The sequence below is a fragment of the Heterocephalus glaber genome, unplaced genomic scaffold, assembly GCF_053883595.1.
Source record: "Heterocephalus glaber isolate CG9 unplaced genomic scaffold, H.glaber_assembly_v1.0 deba00001532, whole genome shotgun sequence".
Taxonomy (NCBI): Eukaryota; Metazoa; Chordata; class Mammalia; order Rodentia; family Bathyergidae; genus Heterocephalus; species Heterocephalus glaber.
Genome location: NW_028258330.1, coordinates 27,975,779 through 27,998,108, shown reverse-complemented (window position 1 = coordinate 27,998,108; position 22,330 = coordinate 27,975,779). Strand labels below are relative to the sequence as shown.

At 41.0% G+C, this 22,330-nt stretch overlaps 2 protein-coding genes across 8 annotated transcripts in view; one reads left to right on the top strand and one right to left on the bottom strand.

The window, feature by feature from the left end:
* The window catches only part of Rpn2 (ribophorin II), a 69,599-nt gene extending 57,889 nt beyond the window's left edge, over nucleotides 1–11,710 (bottom strand). For all 7 annotated transcript variants that reach the window (XR_002390272.1, XR_015442022.1, XR_002390271.1 and 4 more), the window contains exons 1-2: nucleotides 11,528–11,710; nucleotides 6,933–7,126 (exon numbers count right to left, since the gene is read on the bottom strand). Coding sequence is in view for 4 of the 7 variants with exons in the window: in XM_021246929.1 (XP_021102588.1) it covers nucleotides 6,933–7,126; nucleotides 11,528–11,540 (207 nt within the window). In the remaining 3 variants the exon portion in view is untranslated. The remainder of the gene's footprint in view (nucleotides 1–6,932; nucleotides 7,127–11,527) is intronic.
* The window catches only part of Mroh8 (maestro heat like repeat family member 8), a 51,583-nt gene continuing 40,565 nt past the window's right edge, over nucleotides 11,313–22,330 (top strand). Inside the window, 4 exon segments of the mRNA XM_087188966.1 lie at nucleotides 11,313–11,674; nucleotides 15,673–15,791; nucleotides 18,274–18,419; nucleotides 21,964–22,086. Of these exon segments, the coding sequence (XP_087045092.1) occupies nucleotides 11,388–11,674; nucleotides 15,673–15,791; nucleotides 18,274–18,419; nucleotides 21,964–22,086 (675 nt within the window). The 5' untranslated portion in view covers nucleotides 11,313–11,387.

Below are 22,330 nucleotides of genomic sequence, written 5' to 3'. Positions count from 1 at the left end.
ATGTGTGGTTCTATTTCTAGATTCTCTGTTTTATTCAAATGATCTATATGTCTTTCCTTACACCAACATTGCCTTGATTACTGTAGCTTTACATGAAGTCTTAAAATTAGGTACTAAACGTCTTTCAACACCGTTTGTTTTTTTTTTAACTTTTTTAGGCCCTTTGTACTCCTACATAACTTTTAAATTTCAATATCCAATTCTTCATTTATACCAAGTATACACAGACTTGAATTTTTATATATACCTTGTGTTTTCTAATCCTGCTAAATTCAAATACAAGTTCTAGGGGCTCCCAGAGATTTCTTAGTATTTTCTCTGTAGATCATCATTTCATCTACATATAAAGATTTTACTTCTACCTTGCCAATCCTACCCTAGTTGTGTCATTTTATTGCCAGACTATTTTGTTTGGGCCTAGGTTTCAAAGTTTAATGGACAGATAAAGAGTAAGCATATCTGCCCTTGTTCCCCATCTTAAGGAGAAAGCATTGTATCTCCTCCATTCATATAAGGCATTCTCACTGGAAGTATAGAGTACATGTCTTTAATCTGCTGAGAAAGTTCTGTTCTACTTCTAGTCTCTTGATAGCTTTTACCATGAACAGCTGTAGAATTTAGTCCAATACTTTTTCTCCAACTAGTGACGGGATCATACAGCTTTTTCCTTTCCTCTGTTAAAATGATGACTCTTGGGGGTTGACCTTCCAATGCTGAACCAAAACTGCCATCCCTATAACAAAACCACCTTCTACATACTGCCAGATCTGACTTCCAAGAGTTTGTTTTGTTAAACAAATTTCTATGTTCATACTTTTTTCTATTATCTTTATCCAGTTTTAGGATTAGCACAATGTTGATTTCCTAAAATGAGGGGAGAAGTGTTCCTTTTTTTTTCTGCTTTAATTGTTTGATATAATTTATCAGATAAAATGTATATGAGCCTGTTGTTGTCATATAGGTAGGTTTTCAAGCTAGGAATATACTTTCTTTAATAGGTGCTATTCAAATTTTATATTTCCTCCAGAGTTAGTTTCATTACTTTGTCTTCCAAGGTACTTCTTAGAAGTTGCCAAATTTATTTCAAAAAAGAGTTTTGTAATATGCTTTCTATATCCTTTTAAATTCTGTAAAATCTGTCATAATGTCTCCTAGATCTTGATATTTTAATTTTAAAAATGTATAATTGATACTGTGTAATAGGAAGAAATGGTCTAAAGGAGCAGGGGAAGTGGGAGGGGTAGGGGAAAGGAAAAAAGGGAAAAGAAAAAATATAAGAAAAGAAAAAAAATGGAAACAAAGTCTTTGTAAATAGGGAAGGGTAGAGGGGGTGAAGGGAGGGCAGGGGAATGGGGAAAAAAATAAGAACCAAGATACTCATGTAATGGTACAAGATCCCAATGATGTATGTAACTGTATTTTATACCTAAAATGTACCAATAAACTTAGTGGGAAAATAAAATAATAACACAAGGGCTGGGTTCATAGTTCAGTGTGAAGGCCCTGGGTTCAATCCTAAGTATCATGGGGGAAAAAGAAAAAAGTTAGGCACAGTGGCATGCCTGTAATCTCAGGAAATTGAGGCAGGAAGTACACTAGTTCAAGGCTAACCTGGGATATACAACAAGCTCAAGGCTAGTCTGTGCTGCACAGTGAGATTCTGTCTCAAAAAACAGAAACAAAACAAAAAGATACCTATAGAATATTTTAAATACCTAATCTAAGGTCTGAGGATATAGCTCAGTAGTCCAGTGCTTGACTAGCATTTGCGAGGCCCTGGGTTCAATCCCCAGCACCACAAAACAAGCAAACAAAAACAGCAACAATAACAAAAATCTAATCTATAAGGGAGGAAAGGAAAACTTATAAACAAATTGAAAACAAATAACAAAACAGTACATTTAAACTCAACAGGATAATTACATTAAGTATAAGTCTAATAAACTCCCTAGTTAAAAGGCAGAAATTGCCAGACTGGATAAAAACAAGTCCTTACTATATAATGATTATAAGAGATAAGTATGACACCTTACTCTATTGATCCTTCTTTGTTACCAAAAGTTAAACAACCAGACATTACATAACTATTGACAGAGGTACACAGCAGTACCTATGAAATATTTTTGCCAAGAAAACTGACCATGAATATAATTAAGCTTCAAGGGCTAACTATCAATTTAAAGGAACAAGGCAATATATTCAAAATCATCATGGAGACTCAATCAATCGGAGGCAGAATGAGGAAAATTCTCCAAGACAAGTGACCTGGACTTTTCTACAAGTCAATCGGTGGGGAGAAGGAATGAGAACCATCAAACGTGAAAAGAACCTTAAGACATGTCAACAAAATGTAATGTGTAAGTCTGGTTTAGATCTGGTTTAAACTAATTAAAAAAAATGTTTTTGGAGATAACTAAACATAGACTGGGACTGCTAATTTTGATAGATGAAATAAAGGGATTAGCCAGCCTTGGTAGTACACACCTATAATTCCACAACTATGGAAGGCTGAGGGAGGACTGCAAATTCAAGCCCAGCTTGGTCAAATTAGTAAGACCCTGTCTCAGATAAAATAAACAAATAAATAGGGGCCTGGGATGTAGCTCAGTGGAAAGGTCCTGGTTTCAATGCCCAGCACCATAAAAAGGAAAGAAAAGAAATTAAGAAAAGAGTGACATTATTGTTTAAACAAAAGTTCCTATTAAGAGGGGGTGGGGAGTTAGATCAGTGGCACTGCACCTGCTTCACAAGCACAAGGTCCTGAGTTCAATCCCCAGTACCAAAAAGTTCCTATTAGAGATAAATAAAATAATATATCTGACATTTGCTTTAAAATACTCCAGTTGCCAGTCATTGTGGTATGTGTCTGTAGTTCCAGCTACCCAAAGAAGAGGCTGAAGCAGGATGATGTAGGGAAAAATGAAGCTCAAAATGGCTATACTGTAGTTCAGGCTGTGTGTGTGTGAGAGAGAGAGAGATTTCTAGAGGACAGAAGTCCTAAATCAGTAGAATTCCAGCATAGGCACATCTCGCAATCTCCATATAAATAGCTTATACAACCAAGGTTGATATGCCACATGGCTACTATTGTGTATTTTTACTATAAATATGGACTGCCATGAGGGCTGGCTGGGAGAGACTGCTGCAAGTGTGTGCAGCTAAACAGATAAAGATGGACTACATTAAGCGGCTGAGCAGATAAGGTGAGCTGAGCTGAGCAGCTAAATAAAGTTGTCTACTCTGTCTATGGCTCTGTGTCTCAAGTGAACCTCTGAAGTCTGAACTGGTGTCCAGTAGTGCATCAGGATTCACTGCAGCCTAGACCAAGGAAAAAACTTCATTAAGAGGAGACGCCTCAGAAAAGAGTTAAAAGAAGAGACATATACTGTTTGTAAATCAAAAAATCTAAAAAGAATGCATGCTGAGGAGATAACTGAGCTCACAAACACAGCTTGGGGGCTGAAAATACTGTACTTAAGCTGCTTCCATCAAAAAGGCCCAAGGGCCTGGGGATATAGCTCAGCAGTACAGCACCCGCCTGGCAAGCACAAGACCCTGAGTTCAACTGGCAAAGCCATGAACATAGAGAAGAGAGAGAGCAGGGCAGGGACAGGAGCAGAGCCAACTCCTGGGGCTTATGCCCAAGTGTGAAGCCCACTCCAGAGCCACAACAGGAATCTAAATCCAAGTCCAAGTCAGAACCAGAGCCAGGTCATGACCAGGCCAGGACCACTGCAAGAAAAGCAGCCCATTGGGCCAGAAACTACATGCTGATAGACTGGCTTATGACAGGCTCCAGAGAGCTGTCAGAGAGCATGAGTACATGGAACGGATGGAAATCATGAGAGTTGGCCACGGGACAGTCACTGATGGATGACCAAAGCAAAGGCAGTTAGCCAGTGGGGCTTGGAAGGTGCTTAACCGAGGCCACTGGGATAGGTTGAACTGGCAGTCACCAGAAGCCAGGAGGCAGATCTAGAGTTGGGACTGAGCCCAAGGCCAGGAGGAGGAAGCTACAGTCATAAGAGATGCTGAGGGGCACAGAAAGGAGTAAGGAGTTCAGGCCATAAAGAAGCAGGAACCCAAGAAGACTGAAAACTGCCAAATGATGTGCTGGTAACACTTTGAAGGCAATTACATTCTGATCAGCAGTTTCCAAAGGGGAAGGCTCCCCAGGGAGGCAAATAGTCCATACTTGTGCCATAACCTTGCAAGACTACATGGCCCCTGTAGACGATGCCATGCAGGCATTTAATTTTGATTAGGGGCTGAGCTAAAGTGCCCAGGTAGGGGGAATACCAAAGTCCTGAGGCCTCATGTTGAACGTGTTATTCATTGGTCCCCCACAAATATGCAACATGTGCTCACATTAATGAACACTGGGACAGACTGTAGCCCAATTTATGGCAATCCTACAAAATTCCTGGGGAAGGCAGCCTACAAAGATGACTATGAGGGATGTATCATCAAAATGAAACCAACAACTGTGACTCTAGGTATAGGTCATCTGTCCCCTCAAGCCTACATCATGAATACCTCCCCAGTACCAGAGTACATCCTGGGGTGGACATCCTCTAGGGGTTGAGAATGCTCCCTGTAAAAAAGAAGACAATGGACATTCAGGCCACAGGGTTACTTGCACAGCACTACTGTTTGGCTAGCCCCACTGCTGTGAACCTGTGGTGCCAAATCACAGCAAGAATGTGGCGTGGTGAAGTAAAGTATTTACCTCTTGGCTCTCTTTTACTGAGAGAAAGAGAAAGGGACCAGGGTCCAGCAATCTTCAAAATCATACCCTCAATGACTAAAGACTTCCCACTAGGTGCCACCTCTTAAGTGTTCTACCACCTCCCAATGGTGCTACAAGCTAAAGACCAAGCCTTTAGAACACAGGCCCTTGTGGGACACTTATCCAAGCCACAGTACTCTTCTTTTAACTGCCACTAGACTGTAAGCTCTCCGAGGACAGTGATTATGACTGATTCCCCACTATAGGCCCAGGGCCCAGGGCAGGTGTTCAGTAAACAACTGATCAATGAATGAAGAGTTCAAACTAATGTAGGCTAAGTTGTCAATCTGGTAGGTTAAGGTCCCGACACTCTCCTCAGAGGAGTATTTTTTTTGGGGGAGGTGGGAGCTTGAGACATGGGCTTGTTATGTAGTTCAGACTGGCCTTGAATTCATTATGAAGCGTAGGATGGCCTTGAACTTGCAGCAAATCTCTTGCCTCAGCCTCCCAAGTGCTGGGATTATAGGCTTGCACCACTACACCCAAGCTTCTTCAGAGAAGTCTTGAAGAAAGCCAACAGCTAGCTCTAAGACCAGAGCTAGGGAGGACCTCAGGGCGTCACTGTGACAAAGTTAACTCAAGGGCTAGTTGGATGGGTTACCACTCATCAAAACACACTGTCCTCTATTTTCCTGACCTGTTGAACCAGGAATGACCATGTCTTGCATTAAGCAATGATGTGAGAAACATAAAAAGAAATGACATGTATCTCTCTGCCCACAAATTTTAAGTGCCATGCACTCATCTGCCCTCTCCACAGGCTCCAGATAGATAGACTGCCCCATCTGTTAAACCTCAGACTGAAGAAATACAAAGCAAAGCCTCATTGACTCACAATGGCCATACAGTATAAGCCATAAATAAATTTTTGTCACAAGTCACCGAGATTTGGAATTGTTTCGATGCCAATACAAGTTATTGCAGATAGAAATCTAAAGATGCCTATTCACCCCAAAGATTTTCATCTACTGATTATTCACTTAAACACAAATCTACAAACAGCTATGAAAAGATTTTCCAAGTATAATTAAAGCCCCAAGTTAGTTAAAATTCAGAATGTTTGCAGGTAGGCCTGACCTAAACACATGAGCCCTTCTAACAGCACCAAGTTTTCCCAGAATGAAAGCAGAAAAGGAGGTCAGAGACACCTGAAGCTAAGGCCTCAACATGCCATTGCTTGTTTAAGGGAAGAGAAGACCACATGAGAGGAAATTCAGGTACCCGTGAAGAGCTAAGACTACCCCCTAGAACAATGATGGCAAACCTCTTAGAGCTTTCAGTGATATCAAACAGCCCACAGAAGGCATGCATGCCAGAGGTTCACCACCACTCTCCTAGGCTAACAGCCAGCAAGGAAATGGGGACCTCAGACCTACAACCACAGGAAGTGGATTCTGCCAACATCATGAAGCAGATCCACAGCGAAATAGATTCTTCTCCATGGGCAGGGGGTTTGGCTCAGTGGTTCCACCGCCTGCCTTGCAAGTGCAGGGTCCTGAGTTTGATCCCCGGTACCAAAAAAAAACCCAGATTGTTCTCCAGTAAAAACTCAGCCTGGCTAGTCCCTTCATTTTGATGTTGGGAGACATTAAGCAGAGAGCCCAAGCAAGCCTGCCTAGACTTCTGACCTGCAGAATAAGTACTAATAAATGGGTGTGGTGTTTTATATTGTCCACGCTACTGTAACAAATACAATGTAAATTCACTTAACATTTTTTTAATTCCAGAAAAGGTTTTAATTATATTTTCATCAAAAGTCCCAAAATATATCAAAATTCTCTGATGCAGTGACTGACACTGTTTAATACATGTGAATGCCCCCACCTTGAATTTCCTTAGTATAAACATTAGCCACATGCCTAGGCACTTTACAAGTACATATGGTTTTAAACAGTCTCATTCACAGAGCTATGGTACAAATTTCTAGAGGATCAATGGTTTGCACTAAAAACACCTGGCATGAACCTAAATATACATTAGGTACGCCAAAAAATCTGCCAAATTGAAATAAATAGTTCTTACATCCGATTAACCTGGTTATCCCCAAATGTGCATGAGTTTAAAGTAGTACCTAAAAGCAACACAGTGAGGGGATTCAGGTTCTCCTGAATCATCTTAGGCACCAAGATAAAAGAAGCCTTACCTTTACATCTGGCACCTGGGCCCCAAGGCTGCTGAGTCCCACGATGGAGTAGAAGGCAGATTCCAAACTTGTGAAAGGACGGTCCAGGGAGGCTTTCAATCTCTCCACGTCATGTTTGGTGAGGTAGTGAGTGGGTGTCAGAGCCTGGGTGTTGACTATGATTGTCAGGGCCAACAGGAAAACAGTGCTTGAACCTTAGGGGAAAATGACTAGTAAATACACAACACAGAACTCACAAGTTCTACACAGAGTCCCAAAACTGTGCACCAACATCTGGAAACCAGATCATGTGGGAAAGAGTAATGGACTCGGGAGGTGTAACCTAAGAGGAGACCAGGGATTGGTGAGCCTGGTCTTCAATTCTCAGGATAGTTCTAGAAGTTCCAGGCAGCTCCAGCACAGGACTCATCACACCATTGCCGTTTAAGTGCGTTCGTAAATGCTATGCTCTTAGGACAGAATAGGACAGAGCCAATCCTAAGTCCTTACCACATCCTGTCCACTTCTCAACCTCAGTCTTCCTTACTCTTCCCAATATGTGATGCTGTCTGGCCTCTGTGCCTTCAAGGGGCAAAGTTTTTTCCTACGCCTGCTCTCTTTCATCCTTTTCTCTACTTCAACTTTGCTTCATTTTTACTTTGAGACTTCAGTGTCGTTAAGTATCTCTTCTTTAAGAAGCCCTCCTTTGAATTAGGTCCCCAACAAAGTAGGCCAGAACCTGGCCATTGGGGCCAAGCTGAAATCACAGCCCTGCATTTATTAACAAGGTGACTATTGCAGCCTCTCTGCTTCTTCACATGTTAAGTAGATAAAACAATTTCATTCACTGAGTTAATATAGAAAGGTTTTAGAATAGCTGGGCATGGTGGCACACACCTATAATCCCAGCATTCAGGAGGCTGAGGCAGGAGGATTGCCTTGAGTTTAAGGCCAGCCTGGGCTACACAGTGAATTCAAGTCCAGCCTGAATTACATAGCAAGACCCTGTCTCAAAACAAACAAAAAAAGGAAAACACTTCTGAGTGTACTACCTCAATGATAAAGTTAGTTGTCTGCAACCCATATAAAAACCAGAAACAAGCAATCATAATATTTTATGGTCCTAAATCCTTTGCCTTTAGTAACAAATTTAATTTCAGATAGAATCCCTTAAGAACAAAGATTATATCTATTTTACAAATAAGAAAACTGAGAATAAGAGTAGCTTATATACAGCCAATCTTAGATACAAACCCAGGTCTTACTCCAATGTTTTTCTGGAGAATATTCTAGAAAAAATGTCTACATTAGAGATAACTCAGAGAACCATTCTCCCATGAATATTCATTCCATTTAAGACTTTGTGTGTGTAAACTTAAATGTGAATGTTCTTTCGGGGAAAAAAAACCAAAACAAAACACAAAGGCGGCCAGGGATTGAGCTCAGTGGTGCTGCCACCTGCCTCACAAGTGCAAGGTCCTGGGTTCGATCCCGGTACCAAAACAAACAAAGAGTGGGTTGGGGTTGTTGCTCAGTGGTGGAGCACTTGCCTAGCATGCCTCAGGCCCTGGGTTTGATCACTAGTATCACAGAAACAAACAAACCCAGAGATCTATAATGTGAAATACTCATCAAAAATATATTGATTGCAACCAGTAATCCCAGCACTCTGGGTGGTTTTGGCAGCAGGAAAATCGAAAGTTGAAGCCCAGCCTGGGCAACTTACGGAGACCCTGTTTCAAAAAAATAAAAAAATCTGGAGATGTAGCTCAGTGGGAAGGCCCTTGGGTTCAATTCCCAGCACCACCAAATAAAAAAATAAGTGTATATGTGTATGTTATGATTAAAATATATAGTGAATGTTTAAATATTTAAAAATCTTTATAAAAGATACATTGCCATTAATCCCCTGTAAAATACTCCCCTTCACTTTGAACACATATCACATGGTTCTTGCCACTTTCTGAAGCACTTCTGGAGGTCCTCCTTCATGACTGTCTTTACAATGGAGGATCAAAAATACTGTTAATAGGGCTGGGGATTTAGGTCAGTGGTACCACTGCCTGCCTCAAAAGCACAAGGTCCCGAGTTCGATCCCCGATACCAAAAGCAGCAATAACAAAAAATACTGTTAATAAAAAGGGGGGTGGGGATTTAGCTCAGTGGCACCATGGCTGCCTGGCAAGCGCAAGATCCTGAGTTCAATCCCCATACCAAAAAAACCATTAATCCTGCTGTTGAGTGCCATCCCCTAGAAAGGCAGGCTTGTAAAAATATTAAGGTATGTCCTCATCCAGCTCTGGCACTGTACAACTTCGGGCTCTTCCCCAAAGTATAAATGACCATGAAAGGAAAACATTTTGAATTGATTTAAAACATTGAGGCAGCCATTGTCATGAAGAAGGACTTTCAGAACTGCGTCACAAAGTGACAAGAACAATGGGATAAGTGTCTTCAAAGCAAAGGGAAGTATTTTAAGGGAGATTCATGGCAATGAATCTTTTACTGTAATAAAATTTTTAAAATTAAAATTCACTGTATTTTTTCAATCATACTACATATATTTATACATGATACATATATTTATATATTTTATACTCACATACATACACATATGGAATGCTATGAGGAACCAAGCACTATTTGGGGAGCTAAAAATACAGCAGAAACACCCACTTCCATACAGCTTATATTCTACCAAGAAAAGAAACACATCACATGAAATAATTAAGAAACACGATTTATTTTTCTACTAGGTAGAAAAAAAAAAGCACAGAAGGGATATCTGGGAAGGCTGTTGATTAAATACAGTACAGTCTGTGAAGGTCCAAGGAAGAAATAGATATTAAGTGTGGACCTGAAAAGAAAAGAAACAAGTAATGCAGATATTTAGGAAGAAACTAACTCAAGAAAAGCAAGTGCAGTTCGATCCCCAGTACAAAAAAAAAAAAAAGCAAGTGCAAAGACTGAATCAGGAGCATACATGGAATTTTTTGAGATCACCAAAGACAGTATGGCCAGAGTGAGGAAAGCAAAGGGACAAGTGACAGGAGGCAGAGGCAAATCCAAAGGACCTTGTATGTCACTGAAGAAACCAGGTTTTACTACTAAGTGAGATGGGAGCTGCTGGAAAGCTCTGAGCAGAGGAGTGTTTTGACTTACATTTTAACAGGATCACTGGATTGAGAACAGACAATACTGAATTGAGAACAGACAATACTGAATTGAGAACAGACAATACTGAATTGAGAACAGACTATGCAGGAGCAAAAACAGAAGGATATAAATTAGACGACTACTGCCACAATCCAAGTAAACAGATGTAAGGGTGGTCTGAACAGGGCAACAGGAGAGGAGGTGGCAAGAAGTGGCCATAGTCTGGCTAGAATTCAAAGTTAAAGCCTATAAGAAATGCTAACCAACTAAGTGAAAGAGGTGACAAAGTACTAATGCTGAATCCCCAATGCCTATTGTACATGCAGTACTCAATGTGCTGTAATCTAGTGAATGACTATGATTATTATTTTTTCAGCTACAAATTCTCCTAGCACAGACTCTGTGCCAAAATCCTCATCTTCTCAGCCTTGACAGGAATAACCTTTCTGGCTACAATTTGAGCACTTAACATGTGTGGGGTAGTCCCAAACTATTCCAAGAATCGCAAATTCATTAAGTCATTAACTCCTCACAACACCCAAGCGACTTCTGCGTTTCACATAGAAACTGAGGGTCAGAAGTAGTTACCTGCCCCTGTCTTGAGGCAAATAAGTGACTTGAAAACCAAACTGCAGCCAATTTGAATCCAAATTCCGAATTGAACCACTTCACCATCCTCCATTTCTCAACTAGTGAAGCAATAAGCCCAATCACTGTGTTACCTTGGCAAATTACTTCCCTTCTCTGGGATTCCAACTTCTCATTTGCTTAATGGTAATAACAAGAGCACAAATCCAAACTGTGATGAAGTATCCATTTAATAACCACCAATGTAATGCCTTGTTCTAAAGTATGCACGAAGATTACTTCATTTAATACAGAACTCCAGAAGCAGATAATGTGACTTATTTTACTAGTGAGAAACTGGGATGCAGAGAGGTTAAGTAACTGCAGCTGGGTCACATAATGAATTCGTGGCAGACGGTTATTAAGTTTGGGCCCAGAATCTGACTTCAGATTCTATGCTCTAAACTCCCAGAAACAACTGAACAATTTTCTTGCCTCCGATTCTGAAGAGGAAACTACGGCCCAAAGAAGGACGGAGGAATTAGCCAAAAGCTCACACCAAGTGATCGGTGGCTCGGGAAAGGCAGGTCTAGGTTAAGCGCGACCGCAGTCCCGCCGGCTGGGCCTCCGAGGGACCCGTAGCTCCGCGTCGCACCCGCCCCCCCATCACAACCTCCACAGGTAGTGGACACTCCCACCAGCTCGCGACCCTCAGTCAGACCATAGACCCCCCCCCAAAAAAAGCCCGAACCCATGCCCCTGCCCCGCAGGGAAAGGAGATCCCGCCTGGCCAGCTCCCGAGTGGCTGGAACTAGCCTCCCAGTGGCCACAGCCCACTCTCCAAGCGGTCCCGGCCGCGGAGCCCCTTCGCTGAGCCATGCGCAACCCCTCACCCGGCGGCGCCATTCCTCCGAGCAGGCCCCACCCGAGTCCGGTCCGCAGGCTGACTTCCGCTCGGGAAGGTGGCTCTACGAGCGCCCCGGAGGGGACACCAGGGACTCGCGGCAGACTCCGCTTGTCAGGATAGGCTCTAGACACAGGTCAGTCTCCACAGTTATGCTGGGCCTACCCGCTCCCTGAAGCTGCGGCTAGGACTCTAGTCCTCGCACTCAAAAGGCCTCGAGGTTTCTGCGTCCAGGCCTGTTTCCCCCCCCGCACCCCGGCCCCCTTGGAACCGACCACCTCGCAACGGTCCGATTCTGGATGCTACCCGGATGCGATTGAACAAGGCCTGGGGATGGGCCGGCGACGGGGCCGTCTCTGATTGGCCCACTGCAGTGATTGGCCAACCGCTCTGTCATTTACTTGTCTGTCTGCAGCCCGGTCAATTTTAAAGGAACCGGAGGGGTCGGGTGGGAAGGGGAGAGTAGTATAGTCCGAAGGATTTTTTTTCCTCTAGAAAATTATGGCAGTTTCCTACAAAGATGAACAGTTCAATTGTTAATAATTGACCTCCTGGGTGAAGTTTTATCTGATTTGCAAAGCATATCAGTGATTCTTTACAGTAACTACGAGGACCCTATAATTTTACAGATTTAACAGATTCAAACGTGGAAGACACTTGTCTAAGCAAACAGTACTAATAGCTCCAATTATTGAGCATTTACAATACAGCCCGACAGTGTACTAAGCACTCTACATTATTTCATTTAGCCCTTATCACCATTATGTGACGTATGTACTGTTACTATATCCATGTAGTTGCTTGATTGTACTTGGGATTGAATCCAGGGCCTTTGCACAAAACTACCTCTCCAGTCTCCACCTTTGGGGGAGGGGACAAAATAAAATATGTTAGGGTGGGCGGAAGGATGACTTTTATGACTGCTACATCTCTTACGCTCAGGTTGGGCTGAAGTAGGAAGAGCAGAACCGCAAATAGGAGACAAGAGACAGGTCAAAAACCAGCTCAATAGGGCCGGGGATTTAGCTCAGTGGTTCTACCACCTGCCTCGCAAGCTTAAGGTCCTGAGTTAGATCCCCATTACCAAAACAACAGCAACAACAAAGACAAACCACAGAGAGCTACCTCTGCATATCCACTAGTCAATATAAAAAAGACCAAAAATATCAAATGTTGGCAAAGATGTGGAACAACTGGAACTCTTACGTACCGCTAGTGGGAATTTAAATTGTACAGCCACTGTGTGTGTGTGTGTGTGTGTGTGTGAGTGAGTGTGTGTGTGTTTTAAAATAGGGTCTCTCCCTGTAGTTCAGGCTTGCCTTGAACTCACTATGTAGCTCAGGCTGGCCTCAACTTTGCAACGATCCACCTGCCTCAGCCTCCCGAGTGCCAGGATTACACTGTGTGCTACCATGCCCAGAGAGCAGCTTCTTAAAAAGTCAATTTTAAGCTGGCCATGGTGGCACATTCCTGTCTTCCCAGCTACTCAGGGGACTGAAGCAGGAGGAACCCACATTCAAGGCAAGCCTGGGCTACTTAAACTCTGTTTCAAAATAAAATTTAATTTGTGTATGTATATATGTATACGTATGTACATCCATACTTATCACTTTTGCAAAAATATTGTTTAGTTCTAATAAAAGTGGGATCATAGCCACTGTTCAGCAACTTGCTTTTTTATGCATTAATCTATGTTAAACATTCAATAAATATAGTACTGAATCACTGTACCAATTTTATTAACACATGCTAAGCACTGTTCTAGGCTCTTGGGATACATTGAAAGCAGCCAAAAACCTTTGCCCTCCTCAAGCTTACATTTTAACAGGAGGAAATAGCTGGTAAACAGTGACCATCATAAGTGATTGAATTGGGCTGAGTGTGTAGCACCGTGGTAGAGTATGTGCTTAGCATGTACAAGGACCTGGGTTTGATCCCCAACACCAAGAAGTAAATAAATAACATATTAAAAAGTATTAGTGACTAGCGATCGGCTGAGAGTGGCGCGGGGCTGTGGCTCAGCAGGCTGAGCCTGGCCGGAGGCCTCGGGACTCGGCTGTGGTGCGCTGCCTGAGCGTCGGCGTGCTCCATGGGCAGCAGCCAGGGCCGCGATGACAGACTACAGCGAGGAGCAGCGAAACGAGCTGGAGGCTCTTGAGTCTATCTACCCCGACTCCTTCACAGCGTGATTACACATTGAGCCATCCCTCCTAACAACTAGTCTTCCAAATTATAAGTGGACTTACCTGATACTACATTCTTCAGTAGTTCTTCACTTGACAAGGTCCTGCTAAGAAACTCTGGAGTTGTGGCCAGTGCTTTTCAGTATTATCAGAAAATCCACCCAGCTTCACCATCACTGTGACATCTGAGGCTGGAGAAAATGATGAAACTGTCCAGACTACCCTCAAGTTTACATACAGTGAAAAATACCCAGATGAAGCTCCTCTTTATGAAATATTTTCCTAGGAAAACCAGAAGATAATGATGTCATAGACATTTTAAAATTATTAGCATTACAGGCTGAGGAAAATCTTAGTGTGGTCATGATCTTTACTCTAGTGACAGCAGTGCAAGAAAAATTAAATGAAATAGTAGATCAGATAAAAACAAGAAGAGAGGAAGAAAAGAAACTAAAAAAGAAGCAGAAGAAGCAGAGAAGCAATTATTCCACAGCACCCCTGTTACAATTGAGAATTTCTTATGTTGGAAAGCCAAGTTTGATGCAGAACTCTTGGAAATTAAAAAGAAATGGATAAAAGAAGAAGAGCAAGCAGGAAAAAATAAATTAAGTGGCAAACAGCTGTTTGAAACCGATCATAATCTTGACACATCTGATATCCAGTTCTTGGAGGATGCTGGAAATAATGTGGAAGTAGAGGAGTCTTTGTTCCAGGAACTGGATGACTTGGAGCTGGAGGATGTTGAGGACGACCCAGACTACAACCCTGCTGGCCCTGGGAGTGACTCAGAGGACTGATGCACCATTTCCAGAGAGCGCCGCAGCCACAGCGTCTGTGGCTGTGTTGAGAGGCTTTTAATTTTCCTTTCTTTTTTTACTAAGAAAAAATAACTCTCAGAATATTCTTCTGATAACTTTTACCATTGAACTTAATAAACTGACCATAAAACTTCAGATAAAATGTTCACTTCCTCTTATTGGTGAACAGAAGTTTACATATTTAACATTATTTAATGCTGGAGGGAGATCCTACCTGTAACACCAAGACTTGAAGATGAATTGTGGCCATGTGCATATGGGTATATGTATAAGAAACAGAAATAACTCGTGTTTTCTATCCTGGAGATAATAGTTACTTTTGGATTCCAAATGTTGTCTTTCATATAAAGTGTTAAAATACTGAGATAAATAGGAAATTAAACCTGGATTCTAGCCTTTTGACACAGTAAATTTAAGTTTTAACAGAATCACAAGCCCAGATTATACACAGGAATAAAATGGATGTCATCACTAAAAAAAAAAAAAAGTATTAGTGGCAGCCAGGCATTTAGCTCAGTGGTTCTGCTGCCTGCCTCACAAGTCCAAGGTCCTGATTTCAATCCCTGTGCCAAAAAAAAAAAAAAGAGAGAGAGAGATTTCATCATTTATGGGCCAGGCATTTAGCTCAGTGGTTCCACTGCGTGCCTCATAAGTGCAAGGTCCTGATTTCGATCCCAGTACCAAAACAACAAAAACTAGACAAAAAGTATTAGTGGCATGAAAAAAGAAAAAATAGGTAAGGGCAAGGAGACTTAAGGTAGGTTGGAAGGGGGTTGTTCTCCTCAATCTGTTTCTAACAGTTTAGTATTTCTCACTGATCCATTCATTCCTCATGAGGCTGAGAATTTGTAGGTGCTGGGGATACAATGAGGGCCATGTAGACTCCTTTAATGGAGTTTATATTCTCATAGGAGACAATCAAATGAACACAATGAATAAGATAATTATTGTTGATGACTGAATGCTATGACAAAAAAGGATAACTGGGGTGTGGTGAGAGAGGATACTCAATCTAGATTGTTGATCAGTAAATACATGCCTCTCTGAGAAGGGGACACTTAGGCTTTCAACTGAATAATGAGACAAAAGCAGTTCTGAAAAACTAACTGATGAAATCCCTTTTCTATTTCTAGGATTGGTGATCAAGAAGAAGTAGTGATCCCCTGTGCTTCTGATGATTTTGGAAGTGTAGATTTGGAGCTGAGCAATTTGAAGGATATTAAAAAAGACTCAAGTAGCATTGAACTTACAGGTTAAAAAGGGAAATTATTTTTTAAAAAAAGATTTTATGGGGGGTATAAATTCTTTTTTCTTTTGCAGTGCTGGGAATCAAACCCAATGCCTCACACATACTAGATAAGCACTCTACAACCCAGCCCTTTTTAAGTCAAGCCAAAGGGTATTGATTGAATACTCACTGGGTGGCCAGCTATTAACAATACATTTGATCTTTGACTTTGAGACTTCAGAATATGGTTGGCAAAATAAGATAAGATACATAATTCTAGGCATACAGAAAACTAGGCTCAGTCCTTAGACAAATGATCCCATAGAACCTGCTGCTAAATGTGCGTGCCAGAGGGATTCTGAGAAGGAAAAAGGGAGTGTGGCTGACATAGAATGGGAATACTTTATGCAGAAGGTGGGATCTGAATTGACCTTCAGAATAACTGTCTCTCATTTCTTCTACAAACATCCATTGAGTACCAGGTTAGGGCCCACAACCGTGCATATAACTGAATCAGTTCCTGGCCTCATGGACCTGACATGAGAGTGCAGAAAAGACACCAAAAAAGTAAACAGATGGTAACTTAAGTAATTATAAGTTGTGGTAAGCACGATGGAAGAGTTAACAAGAGGCTGAGACAAAAACTAAGGAAGATGGGAACCTACTCTAAACTATAGTTGCCAGTGAACACCTGTAGGAGATGTTACTTAATATAAGGAGGCTTCAAAGAGATAAGAAAGGTCAACTCGTGAGAGGTAGAGAAAAGAGCATTCTAGAAGGATGGAATACCATGTATATGAGTAAGGAAAGATTTGATTTGTTTGAGGAACTATATTCATTCATTCATGCATTCATTCAGCAAATATTTATTGAAGCACTGCTGTGCTCTCAGCCTGATCTAGCTGCAGAGGATAGCAGTGAACAAATACAAACAGTGTACTTACAGATAAATGGGTAATTGGAACTCAGTGTAACCTGTATGGTGGGGAGTGGGGACTTAAAGTGGATATAAAGGGTCTATTTGTGGCTGGGAGGACACTTAACCCACACAGGCAAATAAAGGATCCAGGACAGGCATCCTGGACCTGAGACCTGAAGTACAGTTAGGGGTTAGCATGGCAGAGAGCGTTAAGGGGAGATGGGAGAAGGAAGGAGAAAATGCAGATGGAAGGAATAGCCTATGTAAAGATCAGACATGAATTGAACATAGTTTCAATTACTGCAATTAATAGAGGACAAGAATGTGGTAGGGAGCTTGAAGAATATGCCTAAGAGACGTTCAGGAGGCCAAAAGAAGAATGGTTGAAAATTTCAGATGATAGATGGATTTAAGATGAAATAGTAAGACTATTAGCCAAATAAGAATGAGAGATTTTATGTTGGAAAATTGAGGCAGTAAGACTGTAAAGACTACAGATGCTATTGTAATCATTGTCACTCAGGGAGCAAAGGAATTATAGTTGCTGATAACTTCTTGGTGTTAAATCTATATCAGCCAATTGAAGTAAGTTCTCTTGTCATTCTTATATTGGGAATGAAGAAAGAGGCCAAGAGAAACTAATGTCACATAGGTCAAAATGCTAAAAAACCACAGAGGCAATTTCCAAGACTAGGCAGGCCAGCTCTGGGACCTGTACCCTTGATCAATGTACAGTATGTCCCAGTTCAAAAAGGAAATGCCAGGGCCAGGGGTTCAGCTCAGCGGCACCGTCATGCTTGCCTCACAAGTGCAAGGTCCTGAGTTCAATCCCCAGTACCAGAAAAAAAAAAAAAAAAAAAGGAAATGCCTCCAGCACTCAGTTCAGCCTGGTCCAGTGGGAAGAAACAGTTATCCACAAAGTGCTAGACTTTGTGAGTTTGAGTAATAACATTGGTGCTGGACTAGGTAGCTCAGTGGTAGAGTGCTGGCTTAGCATGTGCAGGGCCCTGAGTTCAATCCCTAGCACCAAACACAAAACAAAACAAGCAAACAACAACCTGCCACTAAATGTTTACCATGTGTCAGATACTAAGATCTGTACTTTGTACATATTGCCTTATTTAATCCTTACAATGGCTCCCTTTTACAGATGAAAAAACTAAGATTCTAGAAGGCAAACTAATTTGATAAAGGTCAAACAATGTAAGTAGAACCAAGATTCAAACTAGTCTCAAACTGAGATTTTAAAATCTGTGTTCTTTTTTTTTGGTACCGGGGATCGAACTCGGGACCTTGCGCTTGCAAGGCAGGAGCTGGAACCACTGAGCTAAATCCCCAGCCCAAAATCTGTGTTCTTTACTGCTCAACTATACCTTAGTCCCAAAAATCCTTGTAGCTTAGGAAAACCTTTGAGAACACCAAATCTGTAATTGAGAAAAATGAGATGGGGAAGAGAAAAGGGACTGTGTCAGGGCCACAGAGCAAGTAGCAAAGCTGTCTACTCTGATATCCAGTGGTTCTCACCACTAAACCATATCACTTTACCTGCTGCAGAGATGTCATCTGATGTCTTTCTTTCAGTATTAGACCTGGACATCCCTGATCTCCCTGAACTCCCTCAGGAGTCCTTCACAGATAGCCCCAGACATTTGAGCCCCCAGGGGTTCCTCCATGAAACCAGTGTTGAGAGACTAGTCCAGTCCATCCAGGAGGTGTTTAGTGGTAAGCTAAAGGTATGAAAGGTATGATCTTTATGAGTTATCCAACTTATTTTTCCATTAGCAAATGTTTTAAATATATTATTTCTTTTTCTTTTTTTTTTGGTACTGGAGATTGAACTCGGGACCTTGCACTTGGTTCTCAGTGCCGGAACCATTGAGCTAAATCCCCTGCCATTATTATACATAGATTTTTAATTATAAAACTTACCTATGCTTTTGCTTTTATATTGTCTATATAATTTATATTCATATATATTTCTAATTTGCATTTATAAATTATAAAATTCTATGAAAACAAAACCATAATGAAACTTAAAAGTTAATCTACCCAAGGCCGGGTATTTAGCTCAGTGGTTCTGGTGCCTGCCTCGAAGGCGCAAGGACTCGAGCTCAATCTCTGGTACCAAAAACCCTGAGATAATTACTCTTAATATTTTGGTAAGTATATATATATGTACTTTCAGACTGTTTTTCTGTCTGTACAAATGCATGTGATTTATAAAGGGAAAACCATTGTATATGATGGTAGGAAAAATATTTTTTGATTGATAATTAAAGGTTGTAATTATCCTACTTATGGGCTGTACAGCATCCCATTGTTTAGGTGAACATTCATTCATTTGTTCACATGTCCTGTGAGGGGATGTAACAGAAGAACTTATCTTGACCTGAGGGTAAGGAAAGGTGCTCTGAGGAAGTAAGCCTTGAGCTCAGATCTGAGCAATGTGTGGCAGAAACTGGAAGTTAGAAGTGAGGGAAGCAAAACTGGGATGTGATATGTTTAACAACCTTGAGGTCAAAAGAAACGTGGCATGTCTGAGGAACTCAAAAAAAACCTGGTATGTTTAAGTCATGGTGACAAAAAGGAACAGTGGTGCAAGGTGAGGCTGAAGAGATGGTTGCTAGGTTTTGAAAACCAACATAAGAATTTTGATCTTTAGCTTAAGAACAACTAAATGAATAATGAGTACATAAGGAAATGAATGTCCTAATTTAACTCTTATTATGCCATAGAATCTAAAGTTCTTTCTTTTTTACTTTTTGTTTAAATTTTGAGACAGGGTCTTTCTAAGTTGCCCAGGCTGGTCTTGAACTGGTGATCCTCCTACCTTAGAGCTGGAATTACATAAATTTAAAAAAAAAAAAAAAATTTTTTTTGTTAATTCACTGTATTTTTTGATCATTTCTTGTGAGACAGGAGAATAGGATGTGGTAGACTGGCTGGGGAAGCGGGCATGACTTGTTAATTGCAAAGTCTCAGGATACATGTGTAGATCAGTTTCCAAAGCCCTGGATGGGGAACCAGAGAATGCTGTCTTCAATTCTTCTCATGCGAACTTGAGCAGGTTTTCAATAGGACAGCCTAGACTTAACATCAGCCTGAGGAGTATGAGATATAAAAAGACAGTCACCAGGCCATTGTGTTCTCTCTTGCACAGTGGTCCTCTCTCATCCTGTAGATTGTACTTGTTATAAAGAATCCACTTGTTAAAAAACAGCCTTTTGAAAGGAAAATTTATTCCAGTTAACAGGGACTAGAAATCAGGAGATTGTAGTAGCTAGCTGGGAAAAGCCGAGTTTTTCACATCCCTGTGTGGATGGGCTGACATTGGCACAGAGAGATAGTGGTAGCTAGCTGGGAGAGATTTCATCCATGAGTGGAAGGGCTAACACAAGGAGAGAGAGATATTAGCAACTAACTTGGAAAGGAATTAGGCTTATATAGGTATTGAAGGGGCTAAGAAATCTGGGTTGAAATATTTATGATTTGGATGCCCAAGGACGATCTGCTCAGGTGTGTAGACAATTACTGGACTTCTCAGCACCAGGAGAGTTGTGTACTTTATTTTGAGTACATTTGCCCTATTTACTGAGAAGCTGCTGTTGTTTGCTAAAAGCAGCCTGTTTGCTTTGTCCCATTTGTTTGTGAAGAACCCACTTAAGTCAGACCTGACTTTATTTATTTTTCTACTTTTAGTTGGCCCAAGGACTTAAAATAATGGATCTTTATTAATATTAAGAGAACTAGAAGGAACAGTACCAAAGGTCACCTTTAGGAAGCTTAATCTGGCAGCACAATAAAGGGTAGGGAGGGAGGAAGTAAAAACTGGAGGTGGGGAGAGTCACTATGGAACAGTTAGTAATCTAGCCAAAAAGGGAATCACTGGAAACCAAGGCAGCCCCTGGGGATGAGCAATTTTACTGAAATCCCTCTGTGATTTATTCATTCCTTATAACAAAAGACTGCTAATGAATCAAATCAGATACCAGATGTTTAAAATACTCCAAGATACTTTTCAAAATGTCCTTACAATTACTGTTGGGAATACACTCCCAGACTCAATTTGTCAGTGCAGACAATAAAACACTCAGACACCAAGAAATCTTGACAAGGTAAGTTTTACTTTTGCAAAAGGGCATAAGCATACCATGAGCTAGCAGCAGGCTCCTTTTTTTTTTTTAATTAATTTTATTGATACATTTTAGGTATACAATATAATGACATTCATCATCGGAAATTTGTACCTTTACATAATCTATCTTGGTTCTTAATTTTTTCCCCATTCTCCTGCCCTCCCTTCAACCCCTCTACCCCTCCCTATTTACAAAGACTTTGTTTCCATTTTTTCATTTTCTCATATTAATTCCATCCCCTTCTTTCCTTTCCCCTGCCCCTCCTACTTCCCCTTCCCCTTTGCCCCTTTTCTTCCTACTTCACATTATCTATTGTACCTTTTAGTCCTTATTTACACTTTCAGTTTCTCATACCAGAGCAAAGATTCGGTATTTACACATGTGTGTCCTATTTATTTCACTTAAGAGTATCTCCTCAATGTGCATCCATTTAGCTATAAATGTCTCTAATTTCTCATTCTTTATGGCTGAGTAGTACTCCATTTTATTAAAAAAAAAAAAACATTTTCTTTATCCAGTCTCCAGTTGATGGGCAACTGGGCTGCTTCCAAGTTTTAGCTATTACAAACTGTGCTGCTATGAACATGAGTGCACATATATCACTGTGATATGATTCTTTTAATTCTTTTGGGAAGATACCCATCAGGGAAATAGCTGGATCAAATGGGACTTTCAATTCTAGTTCTTTGAGGTATCTGCAAACTGATTTCCACAGTGCTTGCACCAGTCCAGGCTCCTTTTATTTCCTAAACTCAAGAAGCAACTGACCTTCTCCCATTGGCTAATTTGATGGTTCACGATATGTCCCAATTGGCTAGTTTAAGTGGCTCAAGGGAAGGGCCTGAAGGATTGCTGGGCAGGGCTGCTAAGGGAGGCTGAGAGTGGTGTATAAGGATTGAAAGCCCTTGACTGCTGATAAGTTGTCTTTGGTGGTCAGCCATGTTCCTGGAATCTAAACTGAGCAAGCATTTTCTGTAACCCTGTGTGAGGGGTGGGAGTGGGAGGGCAGCCTAGGGTGAACTAGAGTTTAAAATAGGGGCACTCCTATTTATATCCTTTGATAGAAAAGACCTTGTTTCTTACATTAGCAAATAAGATGACAGCATATAATGGTGTTTTTATCATTTTTCTACAAATTTAGGATGAACCTGAAAAGCTGACATTCCTTAGATCTTTGTCTTCTCTCAGCGAAACTTTACATTATGATAAAACCACAGAATCATTCATTCATAGCCACATAGCAGATATAGTGCACATCCTAAACGTAAGTATTGTGATCTTGTCACAAATGATTGGGACTCCACAAACTAACTGACTTGCCAACATGTTTTTAGTAGTTTTACCTATGTTATTAATTCCTTTAATCTCTTCTCTTGTCATCTTCTCTGAATGGAAAAGAAATACTCAGGAGTACCCCACAAATATAATCACCCTTAAAAACCAGCTAAAAAAGGAATTAAAAGGAAAAAAATAGCATTAGCATTTAAATTTCTTAGTAAGGTCAGTGT